At 43.6% G+C, this 21024-nt stretch overlaps 3 protein-coding genes across 4 annotated transcripts; 1 reads left to right on the top strand and 2 right to left on the bottom strand.

Annotated features, from left to right (window-relative positions):
• Positions 1-85: 85 nt before the first annotated feature.
• On the bottom strand, positions 86-4962 carry slbp2 (stem-loop binding protein 2). The gene is made up of 9 exons (XM_044042750.1): positions 4702-4962; positions 3600-3764; positions 3030-3110; positions 2833-2913; positions 2320-2463; positions 1612-1782; positions 1175-1337; positions 902-1028; positions 86-728 (listed from the first exon to the last, which is right to left on the bottom strand). Exons 1-9 carry the CDS (start codon positions 4752-4754, stop codon positions 664-666), a joined length of 1050 nt encoding a protein of 349 aa, XP_043898685.1. The 5' UTR covers positions 4755-4962; the 3' UTR covers positions 86-663.
• A 949-nt stretch (positions 4963-5911) lies between these two features.
• Positions 5912-8892, bottom strand: zmat2 (zinc finger, matrin-type 2). Its single transcript, XM_044041415.1, has 6 exons — positions 8810-8892; positions 7649-7748; positions 7399-7522; positions 6909-6982; positions 6685-6830; positions 5912-6382 (listed from the first exon to the last, which is right to left on the bottom strand). The coding sequence occupies exons 1-6, from the start codon at positions 8825-8827 to the stop codon at positions 6239-6241; spliced, it is 606 nt and encodes a 201-aa protein (XP_043897350.1). The 5' UTR covers positions 8828-8892; the 3' UTR covers positions 5912-6238.
• A 1286-nt stretch (positions 8893-10178) lies between these two features.
• lcp2a (lymphocyte cytosolic protein 2a) lies at positions 10179-18475 on the top strand. Of its 2 annotated transcripts, none has more exons than XM_044041272.1 (22): positions 10179-10312; positions 10419-10613; positions 10845-10907; positions 10983-11029; positions 11299-11364; positions 11580-11605; positions 11702-11739; positions 12972-13137; positions 13493-13590; positions 13673-13736; positions 14157-14234; positions 14488-14513; positions 14782-14804; positions 14892-15005; positions 15097-15115; positions 15224-15239; positions 15316-15403; positions 16338-16369; positions 16700-16779; positions 16934-17008; positions 17801-17950; positions 18026-18475. In XM_044041272.1, exons 2-22 carry the CDS (start codon positions 10536-10538, stop codon positions 18173-18175), a joined length of 1497 nt encoding a protein of 498 aa, XP_043897207.1. In that variant the 5' UTR covers positions 10179-10312; positions 10419-10535; the 3' UTR covers positions 18176-18475. The 2 variants fall into 2 exon arrangements, with proteins under 2 accessions (XP_043897207.1, XP_043897208.1); XM_044041273.1 differs by having other exon boundaries at positions 10411-10613.
• The last annotated feature ends 2549 nt before the right edge of the window (positions 18476-21024 follow it).

Below are 21024 nucleotides of genomic sequence, written 5' to 3'. Positions count from 1 at the left end.
TTTTTTATGTCATCTTTCATTTTAATAGTTATTTCTACAAAGAGTTCCAGTTAATTCCCACAGAAAAAAAACACAACCACATCTATTTATTCCATGGCACTTTATTTACATCTTTATTAATCACATCGTTCAAACTTTGCTCTCCATTTTTTCTGAGCAGCACAAGTTGACAAAAAACACAAAGAGTATAAAAGTAAACTCACAACACAAAGTGGTAGCTTCTCACCTCCAACAAGCAAGGGGTTGTTTTTTAGAAAAAACACAGCGGCGGGGACAAGGAGCAGCAGGTGGAGCGTGACGGTGACGGTGTGATGAACTTTACTCAAAAGAAGTGATTTTCACGAGTGAAGGAAAAGAAAAACTCCAACAGTACACAGGTGAGACGTGCAACAACAACAACGAGAAGAAAAACTGTAGATAATGTGCAAAAAAAAGGAAACCACACTCAGTGCTGCCCCCTCTCACACCGGAGGAGTGAATGTAGTCAGGGAACAGTTGCATCCCTGCTGTCGCTATAGTAACTCTTTAGAGATCTTAAAAAGACGAACGCACTGGGAAACACACGGCATGTCAAACAAGATCGCCAAGTCCAGTCCAGCCGACGAGGGACACGGCTCCGACGAGAACCGCGTCGCTTTCAAACTGGTGGAGAAGTGGTGACCATCAGTACGGGTTCCAGGAGAGGTGGTCGGAGAACACGGGTACCTGCTGGTCGTCCAAGCCCAAATCTGCGAGATAGGAGGGGACACACAAGCTCAGACTACATAAAAACAAAAAAAAGCTGTAACCTTTAAAAAAAACAAACAAAACAAAAAAAAACACCCTAAAAGTCGAGCATTTTCCCAAAGATTTCGAGCACCAGTATGAACCATGGACCTACAAACACAAGGTCAGGTCCTACCATGGGTGTGGTCAGCCTCCAAGAGGAGGCGGAGCCAGTCGGTCATGTTGTCCCTAGAGCTCATGTGACTCCTGAGGGAGCTCAGGCCAGGGGGAGAGTGGAGAGGCCGGTGGTTAGACTCTGCCTCCTGTCAGAAGGAAACATGCTTTATTAATAATAACAACAATAATAACAACAACAATAATAACAACAACAACAACAACAATAAAAAAAAATAAAAAAAAAAACAAACAAAGGAGCATTCTCAGTAAAAATCAATTCAGACATTATTACCGGGGAGAACGGGACACCCCATGGTCCAGGCATGTCCAGTGACGTCCCAGTTGACAGAGGAGACACAGAGGAGGCTTCAGAAGCTGCCGGAGTCTCCTTCTCTCTCTGCTTGTCTCCTATGTCCTCACACAGGCCAGAGGTCATCTTTGCCAGCTGGCTCTGCCTGAAAACAAAAAAGGGATAGTTCAGCAGATTTCAGCCACTTAAGAGACTCGGCTAATAAAATCTGCGTGAGCTTGAGGGTACGATATCTTCTTCTCACTATTAGACTTAACCAGCAGACGTTGCTGTGGGAGAGTGAGCGGTTTACAAAATTCAGTTTCCTGTTGGAAAAGTCTGTCCAACAGTGAGATAAAGACATGAACACGTTCTGAAGATAAAGTAAACATTCTCCATCTCTAATCATGACTCTACAATCTGCGTTGGGCTCCACCTACAGTTCCTCCACAGGGTCGTCTGAGTCGAAGGCGTCTGGCTGGTTGTCGGTGGGAGGGTCCCACAGGTGCAGTGCCCGCCTCCACAGACGCACCTGCATGTCCCAGGAGCGCCGGCTGTACTTCCTGTACATGTTGGGTGTGGAGGGGTGGAGCTTAGGGTCCCGCAGGTGTCTGAGGAGAGATAAACGGATGAGCTCACTCCCGAAGCGGTGTGGTTAACGCTCACGGATTGTGGACCCGTTCCTGGGTGTTATGAAGAGGACAGTGGATTGTCCATGTTATACCGCGTCAAAGCACTCAGTTATTCTAGTGGTCAATGTCCATGAGGACGTCATCAGAGGAGTCAGGCTCGACAGAACAGAGAGTGCTTCAATGCCAGACCTCTGGTCAGGTGTCACGGAGCGTTCTCAGTTCTCCAACATGTCCGACGAGAGAAATTTGTCAGTCAGAAACAAAATCGCTTGGAAAACCGTCCTAACGTAGTTTGTTAGTCTCTTTGATTTTATGAATATAAAATGAGGCTGAAAATGTTTCCAAGGCACCAAAATTCACCACATTTGAATTTTGAAGTTAGTTCAGAGAAATGTGCGGAGGGTCAGGGAAGTCGTCAGGTTTAAGGACAAGGTTAGCAAACAGACAAGACAACCCACCAAGACTAGAATGATGCGTCTCAGTTAGGCCAACGTTTACGCTAACATGCTTTCTCACATGGGGACCTGCTGCAGGTAGTTCTGGTAACCACTGGTGATCTTGCCGTAGTGGATCTGTTTCTGCCGCCGCTTTAGAACCGCCTCGTTGGTCTCGGTGTTGGCTGGATCCATGTGGCGAGGGAAAGAGCGACTGAAGGGGGACCTGAAAGGGAAGCAGAGGAAGTCCTCCGTCTTTACTCCTCGTATCCGAGGACATTGTCCTCGTCAGACCTATACCCACTGTGACAGCTTAAAAACCCTCCGTTTACGCTAACCTTTAGCCCAAACAAGCTAATCCTAAACTAATTACCCTGCAAGGTAACTTTAGACTAAAAGAAGATGATGCTAGCCCAAACAACCAGATATCCAGCTAACCTTTAACCCAAGCCATTCAATGCCAGGCTAACCTTAAACAGTGAGACAATGCCAGGCTAACCTTAAACACAAGCTAGCCAATGCCAAGCTAACCTTAAACAGTGAGCCAATGCCAGGCTAACCTTTAACCCGAGTGAGTCTTTTAGACTGTACTGACCTCCTGTTGTCCAAATCGTCCGTCCCCACAGCCACACTGCTGGTGGACACTTTGAGGATGCAGCGCTCCAGGATGGACGGCCTGCAGGAGGAGACAAAAACACAGACTGTCCCATAATCCACAACAGGACGGACGCAAGAGTGTAAATCTGCGTCATAATCTCAGAACATGAACACGCTGTCCACGCTTGGTTGAACCTGCGAGTTTTGCTGCTGGACGCTCTCTCTCGGCCACGGATGCCGCTCACAGGAGGAGGAGACGAGACTGGAGACATGTTACTGTGAAGGACAGAGACGTCTGATATGTCATGATTTAAAAACACATCTTTCATTTTAAACCAAAGGCTTAATTTAGATTAAGATAGTTTGTGTTGAATTGACCCTAAATCCTAGGTCAATAAAATGAGATTAAAGGAATGTTTATATTCAAGTTGAGTTTTAGATTAAGTTAGTTTAGTTGGAACCTGCACTTAATCATAACTCAACTTTAAACTAACCTTAACCTTAGTTCAGATTTAGGGTGAGTTTAGATTAAGTTAAGATGGATTGCAAGTCTGGTGAATATAGAAATACTATATATCTTTATATTGTGATGCGAAACAAGATCTGGTCTGGTTAGATTTTCGTATCCGTGGTGACTTTCATTTAAATTTAAATTGAAAAGTGTTAAATTGTCCTTCATTTAAAGAGGAAATAAACTTTTTTTTTTTAATTAAAAGCAAATAACAACAATAACAAAACATTTTAAAAATGTGATGCGTTCCTCACCTGACCAGGCTGTCGTAGACGTAGCTGCAGCCGGGGAGGAGCCAAGGCTCAGGGGTGGAGCATCCAGAGGAGGAGGAGGCGGCCAGCAGCGGGTCAGGGAGGCCGTTCCACGCGGTGGCCGACCAACCTTTGGCACACACACACGACCACGGGCCGAAGCGGAAGCTGAGGAAGCCGTCAACAGAGTGACACGTTTCAAACTCCAAACTTGCGATTCTGACCGTGGGCGGGGCTAAGGAAGCTGCCTACTGATTGGCTACTGACAGCTCAATGGATGGGAAGTCATGGCGAGCTTGGAGTCGCTGTCTGTCCGGAACTCATTCCCCAATTTTCCCCCGTCCACAGCTTCCCAAGCCCCGCCCACGGTCAGAATCGCAGACAGAAAAACCATGACATGTATTGCATATTATAAGGGTCATTTTTGGTTTTGCTCATTTCACTTAACAAAAAAAAAAAAGTTTCACACATACTTTAAACAAAGTTCAAATTCAAGATAGACATTTCACTTCCTGCTGTTGCTTATGTTTATTCGTTAAGATTAATCAACAAATAAATACAAGGAACCAAATGACTTATATTTTTATCTTTAAAAAAAAAAACATTATTAGTATTATTATTCTTGTTATAATCACATTATTTATTTACTAATCACATGACTGACATTTTAACTTTCATTAACATCATCAATGATTTGACTGAAATAAATCAGCCTTGAAAAAGGGGACAGTAAGACGCCTCCTCTCATGTGCAGAACCTCACTTGGAATGTTCACGTTTTTTCGCGTTTCGCCAGTTTTTCAGTGACTCAGCGATATTTTTGCACAGTCACGGGTTCACACTGAACTGGAGGTGACCACAGCTGAATCGGATCTATTCACTGTCCAACAAAACCCACAAGTAAAAGGCCGTGAACTGGCTAAGATGGTTAATTATCTACGAGACGACATGACGGTGATCGGCGGGTACCGGTTTTGATTGGGCGCTTTTGTCAATGAGGTCTGGCAGCAGAGTGACTGGACATGTTCAATGAAGCGTGAGGCGGCAGGCGGGCTTGTCCCGGGTTTGTCCCGGGTTACTGTGCAGTGTGAAGAGTCGGTACAGACCTGGAGGAGAGCAGCGGGCTCTGAGCTGCCGTTTCCACGCCACTCGATGACATGTTTTTTTTCTGCGGTGCAGGTGTGGCGCCTTCTCTTCAGACGGACAGACGCAATTATTGCACTTTCGCAGCTTTTTAATGAGACGCACCTGCGCGGAGGGGGCGGGGCCTACGCGATTCACCTGGGCTCCATGTTGTTTTTGTGTCAGCGGCATGCGCAGATTTATTTAGAGGTGAAAAGTTTTTTTTATTAATTAGCTTGAAATGCAGACTCAGCAAGATAAAGTTTCAAAAAACAAACAAATCAAAAAAGCTGCTCCGTCCTGGACTTGTTCAATGAGTATATGCGTATATATACGTATATATATATATATATATATATATATATATACGTATATGTGAATATATATGTAAATACATGTATATATATGGAGAGAGAGAGATATGTATGTATGTATATTGTGACACAAGAGGAGATCTGGTCCGGTTAGGTTTTCATATGAAAATATCTTAAGAACTCACTGAGCACTTTCACTTAACGCCTACGTACTGTATTTGTGTCATATCATGACTCTCTGCTCTCTCTCTCGAGAGCAGAGTCGTGTCAGAGGAACCTTCCTGGATTTTGTCTTTTCAGTGGAAAAAACCCTTAATTTTCCCTTTAAGAGAATCAGATTTAAGATAAACGGGCCGTCCACATGGAGATGGCGTTTTCGGGAACCTGTAACCATATTTTTTGAAAACACCCGGCCTCATGTTTCCATGGAGACAGCGAATACACTACTTTAGGAAAACAATGATGTCATAGCTCCACCTCTCTAACCCTTGACCCTGTGCGATGGGACATAATCTGCCATTTATTCCTTCAGATTATTCTATTTTTGTGGTCATGTTTCAGGGCGTTAACCTGCATAAAAACTCTTTAAATTTGGCAACATAGGTCAGGTCTGATGAAACGTGATATCGGCGTAGTTCCAGGGCTCTATAGTGCCACCTCAGGTGAAACGGAGTTCCACCGAATTTTTGTGGGGAAATCTGTCCGTCCACGCGGAACCCCCCTGAAATGACGCCGTCTTCACAGGGAACGTCGGCCATGTTTGATTTGAGGAAAAACTGTAACTCCAGGTTGAGGACGAGCTTGTGTCCCCATGGAGCGTTCACTGACGCGCTGAAAGCAGAAAACAACAAACTGGGAAAAGGGAGGAAAAAAACTCCAGAACAAAAAAAAGTTTATTAAAATAAATTCATCAAATAACAACAGAGACAGAAATAAAAGTGGTGCAGCTGTTTTCAATGTTTGGTGTCCTTTCCCATTATTTTCCACACTGCAGATTTTTTTATTGGTCTCAATTCCACGCGTCTGTCCGTCATTCTTCGGCGACTCTTCAGCCCGCTGACACACGTGTCTGACAGGAAGCTGCAGTGGGAAATGTCGCCACAACACACGGACGGTTTGAACTACCAAAATAAGAGTGCGTGGCTGTGAATGTTTGAAGGAGCCTGACAGACAATTCAGTCGTGTCCTGAGGTTTCACAGCGAGGCATCAGTGACTCTTCTTTGACGAGCCGAAGCCAGAGAAACCCATCACTGCCGCCATGTCCTCGTCCACCTCGAAGTCCACATCGTCCTCCGCCCGCCGCTTCCTCTCCTTCTGCTTCTCTTTCTTGTACGCCTTTGCTTTCTCCTCCTGACGAAACAAACACGACATAGTCATTTGTGATTCTTTCTTTCCTCTACGTCTCACACACACACACACACACTGCTGCCGCCATCACTAAGTTCTAATGTCTTAATTTGTCACTGGCTTTTAAAATTCTTTTGTTCAGATTTAACTCAGTGACACAAAGTGACCACACGAGGCAGCAGAGGACCAGCAGCTCCTGCGTCTATGTGAGCTAAAATCACAGATTTTCTCTATGGACTTTGGTGTGGGAGAGTGAGTGATTCCCACTGGTCAGCTGATGTTAGACCCCTCTCCCTCCCCCTCACCTCCTCCCTCAGCTCCTTCATCCGCTCCTCAAAGTCGTACTCCTTCTGCTTCTCCTCCAGCTTCTTCTTGTTCACCTCGAAACGTTTCTTCACCTGATCGAGAGACGAGCGCTCGACACGCATCGACATGCCCAGGTTCCTCTGGTCTGCACACACACACACATACTAACAGGTTATATGCTTGTGTGTGTGTGTGTGTGTGTGTGGATCCGATGTGAACTCACGTTTCTTCCCGTTGATGTGATCCAGAAAGTTGATGGAGTCTTTGACGACACAGTCACAGACGTTACAGTAATAACTGAAAGAGAAGAAGAGGAGGAGGAGACAGCCAATCAGAGCGAGGAAGAACACGACAACAACAAACAAAGAAGAAACGTATGATTGATCAAATTCAGACCAGTGGTCCATTCACACTTCTGTATTTTCATCATCATTGCTAAGGTTTTAAAATGCAGGATTTAAGGTTTGTTATTTATAAGTCTTAACTCAGGTTTTAAGGGTTAATTGTAAAGTTAGGAAATTTTAATGCAGGATTTAAGGATTATTTGTAAAGTTAAGACCTTTAAATGCTGGATTTAAGGGTAAATTGGCCTGTTAACACCAACTTTAAGGCAAAACTGTGGATCTTTGGATGCTCTAAGGCTCTGTTGATGTCGTGTTGGTGTAAAACAGTGAACTGCTGACACGGAGCTGAGATGATGAAAGTGCTCGTACCCGCCCATCTCCGCCTGAGGCGTGGTCTTGGTGATGACGATGGTCTTCCCCAGTTTGGACTCCAGGTCCACTTTGTAGTCTCTGTGACGCAGGAGTTCCCGCTTGACGGGAGGAGCCACTTTTCCTGAGAGAGAGAGAGAGAGAGAGAGAGAAGTAAACGTTAGAATGAAAACATCTAAGAGGAAAGAAAACAAAGAGAAAGACCAGGACAGCTCTCTCTCTCTCTCTCCCTCCCTCCCTCCCTCCTCACCATCTCTCCTCTCCTTGTCTCGCTCCTCAGCGATTCGTTTCTGTGCCAGGTTTTCATACTCATCTTTGTCCCACTTCCGACGGAAGTCGTTCTTATTGGACTGTAGGAGAAAGAGAAAAGTGACAATGAAACAGATGACACTGTTTAATACGATCCATGACTCCATGTGTTCTTCAAACACTTTCCTTCTGATTTGTCTTTTTAACCTGATTAATTAAGAATTAATTAATTAATTAATTAATTAATTCTTAATTAATAATTAATGAAAGTAAATGTTTAACTGATTGACAGGTCAGTCTTTTTTTTTTTTACTGCAGCACGAGCCAATAATAATTTAACGATTATTGTAAATTATGATGCAAGTTGACATGTTTTTGTTCTCAGAAACTCTATAAAAACTGCAAAATCAATAAAACTTGCCCTGCAGTGCAGACACAAAATCATTATCAAGCCACAACAATAATTTGACCAATTCATTACTAAATTCATCATTTTGATGATCAGTTTCTTGGATTTTTCAGCTTCTTAAATGTGAATATGTCCTTGTCTCTTTGCTCCATGTTACAGACAAATCATTGAAACTGGAGAATTCAAGTTTGTGGACAAAAACAAAGACATTTCAAAACAAACATCATCATTTCCAGGTTCGACAAACACTTAGTTTGTGAAAATAATCGTTAGTTGCAGCCCTAGATCTTGATTTTCTTAATTATTTTGGGTGACTTTTACATCACCTTCTGCCAAAACGTAAACATACTTGTTCATTTGTTCGGGCTTTTATTATGAAGAGAACAGGAAGTTTTTCTGTTTGGCTACTCACGGTTAGCACACAGGATTAATCTTTGGCTTAATCGTGGTGTTATGTTGAGTTAAAGTTATCACACATACATAACTCGATGTGCGATAACAGCAAACGACGCAGACGTTTCAAATTAAAAGCGAAAACCTTTACTTTGGTGTGCGTTCAGCAGGCGAAACCTTGTTAGCTCGGGCGCGGGGACGGAACGCGAGAAACGTGGTTTTTAAAAACATTTACGTGTGATTCATCTACGCCGATAATATCTCTTCGAAACAAGAAGACACGTGACACTCCCAGAATGTCTTACAGTCGATATAGTTTACACTTTTAACACAAAAATCATTCTCAGGGCCGAGACTCACCCCACTGCCGGACGCCATCTTGTTTACTTTATGACAGAAACGGTGACGGAAGTAGGTTTAGCGTCGACCGGCGCCACCTTCAGGAGCGGAGGCGCACAGCTTTTATTCAGCGCACTTGTGTTTAGGACTTTCTGAAAAGTGACGCAAATGACTCAAAGTCAAATAACCAGATACAGAGAAGACCTTTAATCAAAGGTTAACACCGACACGTTACGTCAGCACGTCCACCATTTTGGTACGGGCAAGTCCGCCTGAAATTGTGGTTTTTCAGAATAAAAGACACAAACGTTAATTTCTTTCGTCATTATTATATTTAATTATTTATCTTCATGTCATAGTTTATCCATCCATCTTTCTACGGGGGGGCTGTGCCAATATAGGGCGATAGTTGGGGGGTCACAGCCTGGACAGATCACCAGTCCATCCCAGGAACAAACAACCATTAAATCTCACACCTACAGTCAGTTTAGAGTGTCCAGCTGACCTAAGCCCCATATGTGTGCATGTTTTTGGACTGCAGGAGGACGCTGAAGAATCCCGAGAAAACACACACACACTGGGAGAACATGGGACCTCCATGCAGAGTGACCCCGGGGCTCAAACCCGAAGTCTTCTTACTACAGACAAGCGCTCTAACCACGACACCAGTGTTTCCCAATCCGGGTCCTTAGGGACCACGGCCCTGCATGTTTACATGTCGCCCCGCTCCAGCACACCTGGGTCAGACGGTCAGCTCGTCAACAAGCTGCAGAGCCTGGTAACGAGCTGTTCATCTGAATCAGGTGTGCTGGAAACACTGCACTACACCAACCGTGTGGAGGAAGTTAGAGACATACATGACATTTAATGATACAAATGACCAGTTCAACACGAAGACATTTCCCAGCAGTCAACTCTGTGTGTCAGTGGTGAGGACAGATATGGGCGTTTGGAAGGACAGACATGGGAGTTTGGAAGGACAGGGGCGAAAATCAAAAGGGCAAAATAAACGACAAATAAACAGCAGCTGCAGTAACAGTAACAGAAGCTGTAACAGCAGCAGCAGTGACAGCAGCAGCAGTAACAGCAGCAGCAGTAACAGCAGTAGCAGCAGTGACAGCAGCAGCAGTAACAGCAGCAGCAGCAGTGACATCAGCAGCAGCAGCAGCAGCAGTAACATCAGCAGCAGTAACAGCAGCAGCAGTGACAGCAGTAACAGCAGTAACAGCAGCAGCAGTAACAGCAGCAGCAGTAGCAGTAGCAGTGACAGCAGCAGTAGCAGTGACAGCAGTGACAGCAGCAGCAGTAACAGCAGCAGCAGCAGCGTCTTTTCCGCTCTGTGGTTAAGAGGAGGCGGGGCCTTCATCACCCCCTGCTGCTCAGTCACTTCCTCTCAGAGACAGGGGAGGAAAGACAGATTGAGACACAGAGAGAGAGGAGGACAGAGACAGAAAAAAGGAAGCCATTTTCGTTCCACAGCTCGTCTTCGTCCTGCGCTTGCTTTCGTCTCTAAAGTCTCTGGAGGTAAAAGTGCTGCTTCGAGTGGAGGAAGTCAAACTCTGGGGACACTTTGTAGAGGACTTGTCCTCCGTGAGACGCTCTGAGACGTTAATGCTTTCAAGTTTTGCAGGAAGCGGCGGCGAGGGACGAGGCCATCTGTCAGTCACAGCCGCAGAGATCGTCTGCGGGGACAGTGAGACAGCTGCAGGTTTGACACCAGCGAGACGGTTGTGACGAGGACGTGGCCATGAGCTCGGACCAGGTCCCATACAGGTCAGAGGTGATGGGGTGGAGTCCACAGCAGCTGGCAGACTTCATGAAGAGGGTGAGGCCTGTGGACATGACGTCTTCTGTCCCTGTCCTCAGATATCACAACCTTTAACTTTTAGACTTGCTGAGCATGACCACACAGAGACTTTGTTGTCATCTTTAAGTTCATTCGTCGTCTCTTAGAGAAACAAACAACTGCGAAAGAAAAATAAAAAGACAGACGTCGACCAGACTTCTGTCTTTTTTCAGACAGAGACAGAAAATGACACGGTGTCTGTTTCCACAGATGAATTTGTCAGGGTGTGATAAAGCCGTGCTGAAGCACTCCATCAGTGGCTCCAGGTTTGTGGTGAGTAAACAAACAAACGAACAAACAAAACCATGGTGACAATTCAACACACAACGGTTATTTTTCTTTTAACAGAACCTGAGTGACAACGACCTGCAGAAATTCCCCAAACCATATTCTCCGTAAGTATCAACTGACATCCGATTCACGACTACGACGTCCAATTCACGACAACCTACGTCTGATTCATGACAACTGATGTCCGATTCACGACTACTGATGTCCAATTCACGACAACTGATGTCCGATTGACGACAACTGATGTCCGATTCACGACTACTGACGTCCAATTCACGACAACCGACGTCCGATTCATGACTACCGACGTCCGATTCACGACTACCGACGTCCGATTCACGACTACTGAGCAGTTTTCACACTGTTTCCTCAGGATGATCATGAAGCTCAGCAGTGAGATCAGTAAGAAGGAGGAGAAGAGAGGATTGTTCGCTAAAAAGTAGGTTTTACTGCTGCTGCTGTTACTGCTGCTACTACTGCTGCTACTGCTGCTGCTGCTGCTGTTGCTGCTGCTGCTGTTACTGCTGTTACTGCTGCTGCTACTGCTGTTACTGCTGCTGCTGCTGCTGTTACTGCTGCTACTGCTGCTGTTACTGCTGCTGCTGCTGCGTTCGAGGACCTGACTGAAAATCTTTGTATTTGTTTCTGTCACAGAACGACGCCCAGATATCACGAGCCAGGTAAGGCAGCGACGTCCCGGTCGTCCTCGTGTTTTTCCGCGGCTGAGTGTCGTGTGCAGCGATGATGTAAATGTGTGGACGTTGTTATCTTTGCAGACACGGTTGACGTCCAGGGCTGGGGAGAAGACGAGTTCGTAAGTCTGACCTTCAACAGCTGTTCACATGTGGTTAAGCTCCGCCCTCACGCAGAATCACCTTTCCCATTGACTGTGATAGCTTGCTAATGTTAGCCATCTCTGACTCGGCGTTGCTCAAGACACGCCCACAATGTGTTAGCTTTATGCTAACAACGCGAACTTTGTGAAAACGCCTGGCGTCCAGATGTTTAGAGTTCCGCCGTGGATTTATTTTTCTTTCCACGACTAAATTTCACTGAAATAAAGGCTCCGGTAAACTTCTTAAAGTCATATCTGGATATGTCTTAGCTGAATGACGATACTTGATATATATCTGGATATTTTCTCTGTGATGTTATTGGAATTTCCCCTAAAGCATTATAGCATATTAGATCAAATGTTTTCCAGAGACGAACCCTTTAAAAAATAAACAAACTCCGTTATAAGTTATTAGCCACATGCCAAATGTCAGAGGTCACTGAAATAAAAATAAAACAAATCTCTTTCCTGCATGACAATAATATACAGTCATTAATCCAAAATACAAAACTGTTACAATTTTAACAGAAATAAAAACAGACTTAATAAAATTGCAACAGACATGACTAATAAAATAAAACTTGTATCTGTGAAAATGAACGCTTCATTGGGTTTGAACAATTTTCTCCAAAACGTCCACATCGTGATTAGGAGTTATTATTTCACACAGATATTTAAAACAGCTTGTTGATATGATCATTAAATAATGTCTTATATTTTATTATCAATATTGACAACTTCAGGCTTCCATATGTCCAAAAGTGACTGACAGTTACTCTGTAGTGTGTGAACTATGAAACAGCTAGTTCCCGCCTCCTCAGCACGAGCTGAACAATAAATCTAACACACCAAGAGAGGGACTTAAGGCAGAACAGCCAATCATCAGCCGGTCACTCTCCTCTGTGACTTCTTCTTCTGTGGCTGAAGTGTTTTTTCTGCTCGGTGACCGGGGCTTATACTCCCCCTGCTGGTGGAGTGTCCACGTGCACCCAACGTGCTCCAGTATCTACGCGTTGCTGATTGGCGCCATGCACACGGTACTGCGTTGGGTCTGCGTACAAACCCAAAGTTTACCGGGGCGTTTAGCAGCCAAAGCAAAACCCGGTGGTGGGCAAGGGGCGGGGCTTAGCCATGGCGTCAATCAGTTGACGAAATAAAACAAACAAACAAACAAAAAGGTTTGCCGGAAACGTTTTTCTTCGCTGCACCAGGACGACGACGACGACGACTATGAGAAACCAAACAGCAGCGACGGGGACTATGAGTCCCCGTCCGAGGACCTGGATGGGGATTACGAGCCTCCTCCTTCTGAACCTCAAGAGGACCTCACTCACAACCTGTGTCCATCCCTGCCCATCGGAGACGGCGAATACATCGGTAACTATGTTACGATAATTAGAGAAAAACAAACTGTGTTACGTTGACTGTTCTACACGTGAACCATCAACAGGCATCAACCAGTCTCTGTAGACTGACTCAAGGCCAAGACCATAACAATACACTTGGTCTTGACTCCATAGTCCTTGTCCATCACACTCTTATGCCGTGTTTCCACCGAGTGGAATGGTTCAGTTTGGTTCAGTGTTTCCATCAAGAAAAGAACCAGAAGCAACCGTTCCATTCTCTGGAAGCCTTCAAATTTACAAAATGTCCTCACTGTGACAAAATGTCCTCACTGTGACAAAATGTCCTCACTGTGACGTGTTATTCATGTCTGTGTGTGTGTGTGCAGATAAAAGGGACAACAACGTGTCGTCCAGAGGCACCAACCCCCCCGCCGTGTGTCCCCGCCCCCCTGTCTCCACGCTGACTCCTCCCTCTCCTCGTGTGGTGAGTCCCTGATGTGTTTGACTTCAAACACAGAGTGAGTTTTTCACCTTCACACTGAAGACGCGTGTGTGTCTGTCCACAGGCCGGAGACTCGTCCACTCGCAGAGACTCGTCCCCTCACGGCGGTGCACGAGTGTCGGGAAAATGTGAGTCACCTCCTGCTGATGATGATGTCATCAAAATAAACAGGATGTGGACATTTTTAAAGGAATACGTTTTTGTTGTTTTTTTAAAATGTGTGTTTACGTAAACTTATGCTTTAAGTTAATATAGAGTTTTAATGTAATGTAATGTAATATAGTGCTGATAACTTAAAAACCCCATAGAGAAAATCAGTGATTTTAATATCACCACACTCACAGGAGTTGTTGTTCCACTGCTGCCTCCATCACTAAGTTCACATGTGTGTGTTTGTGAATTAGTAGACCAGCAGCTCCTGTGTGCCTGCGAGGTAAAATCACAGATTTTCTCTATGGACTTTGGTGTGGGAGAGTGAGTGCTTTACTTTGCTTTAACAAGTGAATTCTTTCACAACAACAATCCTTTTTCTGCTAAATTGTGTTCAGTTCCTCCAGCGCCACCGCAGATCTTTCGTGACATCAAACCAGGCAGAAGCTCAGGATACAACTCAACAGCTGTCAGGGGTAAAGCTACATATACATGTACATATATATATATATATATATATATATATATATATATATATATACATATACATATGTAAAAATATATATGGAAATAAGCTGCCGTTGCTTCCAGGGATCTCAGTTTCAGTTGTGTTTCCACTGTGATATGTAAATGAAGAATGATGTCATGCTTCCTGCACGAGCGCCTCTAAAAACCCACATTAACTCAACTTGAATTCTCTGTCTGTCGTCTCCTCTCGTCATCCCGCAGGACCTCAGTGCAGCATCATGGACAGAGTGAGTGCCTTCTTTCAAATAAACCTTTTCATACAAGTAGGCAGAGTCTGAAGGCACCACTACGGTGGCCCAGGAGTGCCAAATACACAAACATTAATGTTGTTTAAGAAAATATGTGCTATTTATTGTCGTGTTGCTTTAAAATGACGTGTAGATCAGTTCTAGAAATGGGCCGAGAGAGGAGCCCTGAGGAACTCCACCATCAGAAAACTCAGAAAACTACAGTCCTTTTTTTAAAAAAAATCTTATTTCCGGGTTTTTCTTGCAGGCAGGAGGAGCACCAACTTGGAAGTGAGTAAATATAAGATTTCACTGAAAGTTAAATGATGGCGTGAACTGAAAATGTATGATATTAAATAATAATGTGTGTGTGTGGAGGCCTCAGTCAGAAAACCAGGATACGCCCACATGGACCAAACCTCCCGTTCTTCCGCCGCCGTCCGCCGCCGTCAGCCGGAGCAACTCGTCGGTCCGACCTCCTCCTCCTGACAGGCGAGCATCAAACCAGCAACTCCATTGTCACTTACACACAACAGCGTCTGGTGAATTTCACAATAAAACACTTTGTTTCGTGGTTTAACAGGTTCGATCAAAGGAGAGAAGTAAGTTGTCTGTCTATCTGTCTGTCTATCTATCTGTCTGTCTGTCTATCTGTCTGTCTATCTACTGTTTGATTATATTGTTCATTTTCTTCCTCATTTCTTCATCAGCAAATACCTCCTGAAGGTGAGAATTTTTTTAATTTTTTAAATCTTATTGTTATGTCTCCTTCAAAATAAAATTTTCCTTCCTCTCTTTTCAGCCTCTAAAAACAACACATTCCCCCTCCAAAATAAATTTCTGCCCCCCCGCCCTGGTCTCCCTGGTCTGCCCTCACATCAGGGACACAGGTATGTTTGTATGTGTGTGTGTGTGTAAACTGAAGATTGTAAAGCACTCACTCTCCCACACCAAACCTCATAGAAAAAATCAGTGATCACAGCACACAGGAGTTGTTGATCCACTGCTGCCTCCATCACTAAATTCACATGTCTTATTTGGTGATTTTAGCGTTTAAAGGGGACATATTATGCAAAATCGACTTTTGAATCATATAAATACTTAGATTTGGGACTCTGGAGGCCCTACCAGTCGCCAAAGTGTGGAAAAAGAATACTCAGTCATGTTTTCGTGGTCCCCCTTAGTGTAAGTATAGGTGATAAAACACACAATGTTGAATTCCCTGCGCTTATGATGGCAGCATGCGCATCTCCATGACCGGAGCACAGACTCAGTCTGATACAGTCACATACAGCGGCAGTGAGCTCTGTAAAGAGGACAAATCAGAAACCCCCTGGAAGAAGTGGGTGTGTGTTTGGCTGTGTCTCATTTGCATATAAAGGGATCATTTACAAAACCGAGCGTTCTGAAAGGGGCAGGTTTAGCAGGGTCATTGAACTGCTATGTGCTTCATCCTTATGGTATTTTCACCAAAGCATGTCACAGACATGTTCATTAGGACACCAGGGTACTATTTTAATGGGGGAAATAGGGTATAATATGTCTCCTTTAAAATCCTTAGTTCCGATTTACAGCAGTGCCACAAAGTGACCACACGAGGCAGCAGAGGACCAGCAGCTCCTGTGTCCCCGCAGCTAAAATCACTGATTTTCTCTATGATGTTTGGCGTGGTAGAGTGAGTTAGAAAGTCTGTCTCACAGTGAGATAAAGACGTGAACACGTGCTTAAAGATATTGACTTTATTATTCAGTCAGTTAGTCTTTCCATCGCCCCCTGGTGGCCAAAGCCTGCATATAGTGATTTCATGTTTCTGTTTTTTTACAGTCTTCCTCCCAGTCAGTGCAGACTGCCAGCAGGTAAGAAACCAGCACACAACCAGCAGACAACCAGCACACAACCAGCACACAACCAGCAGACGACCAGCACACGACCTGCAGACAAACAGCACACAACCAGCAGACAACCAGCACAAAACCAGCAGACAACCAGCAGACAACCAGCACACAGCCGCAACCAGCACACAACCAGCAGACAACCAGCACAAAATCAGCACACAACCAGCAGACAACCAGCGGACATGAGGTGATTTTACTGTGTTACGACTGTGTGTGTGTGTGTGTGTGTGTGTGTGTGTGTGTGTGTGTGTGTGTGTGTGTGTGTGTGTGTGTGCGTTTGTGTGTGTGCAGGCTACACTGAACAAAGTGGCAGCTTCACTGGATCAGAGAGAAACTCGTTTCGTCCACAACAGGCAACATCAAAGTCAAAGGTAACAAAACACACACACACACTCACTGGAGTCCTCACTTCTCTCATACATGGAGCAAAACTGTACTTTTTGAATCCAAACAGCAGGTGGTGCTGTTGTATTTGCAGTAAAACAAAGGTGTGTGTGTGTGTGTGTGTGTGTGTGTCTGTCACAGGAGCTGGACCCCCGCTGGTATGTGGGTAAAGTGACCAGAGGTCAGGCAGAGGGAAGTCTGAGACGAGTTCACAAGGTAAAAAAGAGAGAAAAAAGGGAAACGTTTGAACAAAGTTACAAAAGTTTTCTAAAAGTTTTCTAAAAGTTTTCCAAAAGTTACAAAAGTTTTATAAAAATTTTATAAAAGTTGCAAAAGTTTTATAAAAGTTTTTTAAAAGTTACGAAAGTTTAAAAAGTTTTAAAACGTTTGAACAAAGTTACAAAAGTTTTCTAAATGTTACAAAAGTTTTATAAAAGTTACCAAAGTTTTATAAAAGTTACAAAAGTTTTATAAAAGTTTTCTAAAAGTTACAAAAGTTTTCTAAAAGTTTTACAAAAGTTTGAACAAAGTTACAAAAGTTTTCTAAAAGTTACAAAAGTTTTATAAAGATTTTATAAAAGTTTTATAAAAGTTACAAAAGTTTTAACAAAGTTATAAAAGTTTTATAAAAGTTTTATAAAAGTTTTAACAAAGTTACAAAGGTCGACACAGAAAATGACCCGGAAGCGACAAAGTGTGTGGTCATTCTTTTTCTGTATCTATTCTTTGACAATAAGACACATAATATTTAACATTAAACAAACCAACGTCATGAAACTGTTTATTTTATTCTGATAGAATGAAGTCAAACAGTGAACTTCACGGCAAAACTTTGATATAAGAAGTCCTAAAAAGACAAAGTCTGAGGCTCTTATTTTGAAAGGAAGTGGTGCTGTATAAGAAAAGAGAAAAACTGTGTTCCGACTTATGATATAAATGGAACGCGGCATTAGCCCCAAAGCATTATGGGACACGTGGTTCCATCATTGTACTCTGTCTCCCGTTGAGGACGGGGCATACCTGGTGAGGGACAGCACCCGGCAGCTGGACAACCAGCCCTTCACCCTGATGGTCTTCTACCAGGACAAGGTCTACAACATCCAGATCCGGCAGCAGAAGCAGCAGTTCCTGCTGGGAACCGGACTCAAAGTCCAGGAGGTGAGGTTCAAACAAACCTTACTTTGAGAAGGTCGTGGTCCTCAGAAGATCACAGCTGTGTTCTCGTGTGTGCAGTTCTTCCCGTCCGTCAGTGACATCATCAGCCATTACTCTCAGTCTCCTCTGCTCCTCATCAACGCCAAAGACCGCGGCTCCAGCCAACAGAACCAGTGTCTCCTCTCAGAGCCGGCCGGGTTCCACATGACCGGACAGAAGTGGTCCTGACCTGCTCTGGACCCAACAGACCGCTCGGCAGAGTCCGGATCCAGTGCTTATTTGCTTTTCGTCACTCCATGTTTTATGTCTTTGTATAAGTTTGGATTTAAATGTTGTTTTTGTGTTCCATGTGACGTCGAGGACACGGGTGACGCCATGTTTGGTGACGTCATTTCCTGCCGGCGTCTGCGTGCTAGTGACCGCGGATAAACCCACAGAGAAAACTAGGGATGTTAACGTCACACACACTAGAGCTGCTGCTCCTCTGCTGCCTCGTGTGGTCACTTTGTGTCACTGAGGTCAGTCTGAACAAAGGAATTAAAAACATGAAGACATTTGAAGTTAGGATCAACAATTCCTGTGTGTGTGTGTGTGATGTTAAAATCACTGATTTTCTCTATGGGCTTTGGTGTGGGACAAACACGGAGTGAAGACGTGAACATGAATTCATGAATTCATCGTAGACTTACACAGACGTAGATTTCTATTTTAAACTGGAATAAATAAAATTTCTTTTTCCTTCGCGTCTCTGCTGGCAGCCATTTTGTTTTCACTGAGAGTGAGCCTCTGTGCCTCGGGCTGGTTCTCAGCAGCAGGGGCTTTCACATCAAGCACAGTTAGAGTTTAACAGTGTGTGTGTGTGTGTGTTCCATGTAATTTATATTAATGACAGAATCAGGATTTATTTGATTCGTGACTCACTCAGTCATTGATGAATGATTTAGGATTATTGAAGCTTCCTGTCACTGTTTATTCACGATTATTAATGTGATCATATCTGACCTTTTTAACCCCAACACACACACACCCCATAATCCCAGTCATCAGTTATGTGTTGTTTTGTCTGTGACACACTTGAAGGCAACACAGACTGAAGATTAATGCTGCCACTGCCAACTGTCACCACACGCACACACACAAACACACGCACGCACGCACACACACACACACGCACGCACACCAACACATGCACACACGCACACACAAGTCTATTGATGCTGGTGTGAAGAGACATGGAGTTAAACTGTTTCTGTGTCTCCTTGAGCTCAGACTGAGGTTTTTTAAGAGAATTTGAATATTTATTTTAATCTTTGACAAATGTGTGTGTGTGTGTGTGAAGATAATTTTTTTAAAAAAAGTATTGTATTTTATAAATGTTTTTTGTACCACATAACGTAAAATACTGTCAGCTGTAAAAAAATAAAACTGTCAGTTTATTCTGCTTAATCTAGTCCATGTGATGATGATCACACATAAAAACACCGTCAAAAAAACTAACTTCTCATAAGTTATGTTAAGAAATTAGCCAAATATTACTATTATTTTAAATGCTCTTGTTCAAAGAAAAATATGAAAATGATGCTTGGGCGAGAATATTTAAAAGTAGCTTGTAAATGTGCAGCCATGTCCAGACCATCATGAGCTTGTTGCTGCTGATTTAAGCTGTGATGTCTTTTGTAGACAAGGTTCCATTTTTCTCTTTCTTAAAAAACAGTTTTGACACTGCACATGTGATCTAATACACAAGCTAATAAACTAGTTTAGTCAGATGAACACATGATGTGGCTCATACATGAAAACATCATAACAACATGCAATTAGCACTGGCATGAGCTGGTTCATTATCTAGCAAGTGTAATCACAAGCTAATTTTGACATTACTATGTTTGTTTAAAAAAACAGAAATACTGTAGCTACAATATGTTAGCATTATAGCTGTGTATATCATGCATAAAAACACACCATAGCGACAGGAAACTAATGTTAGCATTAGCAGGTTTACTAACAACCAAAGCAAAATGTCAAGCTAATTTTTTTATAAACACATTATGACAGTTTTCCTGTTTTTACGTAACCATAACAATATGCGATTAAGATTAGCATTATATCTCTTTCACTAGCAGCAAAGCTAATCTAGTCCATTGGATGAACACATGATGCAGTTTATACATAAACACATCATAGCAACATGTGATTAGCGCAAGCATGAGCAGGTTTACCAGCAAACGAGTGTAATGACGAGCTAATTTTTTTATAAACACATAACGACATGTGATTAACGTTAGCATTTAGCCTATTTCACTAGCTATTACTAGCTAGAAGGCGTATTAGGGCTACAAAAATAGAACAGCACAGAAAAAGACTTTAATCTCAGAACATAAATCATTAGTTCACTCAGAACTGTTTCATTTTCACGTTACTGCGATGTTTGTGTTCACGAATTATTCCACGAACAATGGAAAATTGAGAACTCAGGGGGCGGGACATGTCTGACTGTGTTTGGTGTGTGTGTGTGTGTGGGGGGGGGGTTGTTTGAAGACAATAGTTGACGGGCGACACCTCAAACACACACACACACACAGCAGCTGATGCTGCGTTTCTGTAAAATCACTTCAACATCATCTGAATCAGCAGCAAACTAAAGGCACATGCCACAATTTTATGTCAAGTTTATCTCATGAAAAACACAACTTAAACCTAATAATAATTGCATGTGCATGTGCGTGTGTGTGCGTGCGTGTGCGTGTGTGTGTGTTGAGATTCCTCCGGCTCTTTCTTCTGCCTGAGGGAAAAATAAAAACCTGCCCGTATTCAAATCACCTCACATCATCCACTCCCCCATCCACATTTCAATACACACACATGTGTATAGAGACAGACCAGCCAACCAATCAGCTCACTGGTGGGCGGGGCATCAGGGTATAAGTGTCTCAGGTAAAAAGCAGGTGTACAGAGAACAGGTGCAGGAGCTGTGTGTGTGTGTCTCTCTCTCTCTCTCTCTCTCTGTGTTTTAACATTTTTCCGACACACACTCTTTTGACTGAGCAGAAGGCGGAGCCTCCACAGTCAGGACCGCC

Source organism: Solea senegalensis, linkage group LG13 (assembly GCF_019176455.1).
Source record: "Solea senegalensis isolate Sse05_10M linkage group LG13, IFAPA_SoseM_1, whole genome shotgun sequence".
Lineage (NCBI taxonomy): Eukaryota > Metazoa > Chordata > Actinopteri > Pleuronectiformes > Soleidae > Solea > Solea senegalensis.
This window is presented reverse-complemented; position numbering and strand designations above follow the sequence as displayed.

Bases quoted from the DNA above. Each gene is read 5' to 3' on its own strand.
- slbp2 (XM_044042750.1), bottom strand. From the start codon at position 4,754: ATGTCATCGAGTGGCGTGGAAACGGCAGCTCAGAGCCCGCTGCTCTCC. The intron at 2,464-2,832 runs GTCAGTACAGTC...CTTCCCTTTCAG, and splicing joins GACGATTTGGACAACAGGAG to GTCCCCCTTCAGTCGCTCTT. The intron at 1,338-1,611 runs GTAGGTGGAGCC...TTTTGTTTTCAG, and splicing joins GACGACCCTGTGGAGGAACT to GCAGAGCCAGCTGGCAAAGA.
- zmat2 (XM_044041415.1), bottom strand. The intron at 7,523-7,648 runs GTGAGGAGGGAG...TCTCTCTCTCAG, and splicing joins AGACAAGGAGAGGAGAGATG to GAAAAGTGGCTCCTCCCGTC. The intron at 6,983-7,398 runs GTACGAGCACTT...CTTCTCTTTCAG, and splicing joins CCTCAGGCGGAGATGGGCGG to TTATTACTGTAACGTCTGTG.
- lcp2a (XM_044041272.1), top strand. From the start codon at position 10,536: ATGAGCTCGGACCAGGTCCCATACAGGTCAGAGGTGATGGGGTGGAGT. The intron at 11,740-12,971 runs GTAAGTCTGACC...TCGCTGCACCAG, and splicing joins GCTGGGGAGAAGACGAGTTC to GACGACGACGACGACGACTA. The intron at 14,805-14,891 runs GTGAGTAAATAT...GTGTGTGTGGAG, and splicing joins GGAGGAGCACCAACTTGGAA to GCCTCAGTCAGAAAACCAGG.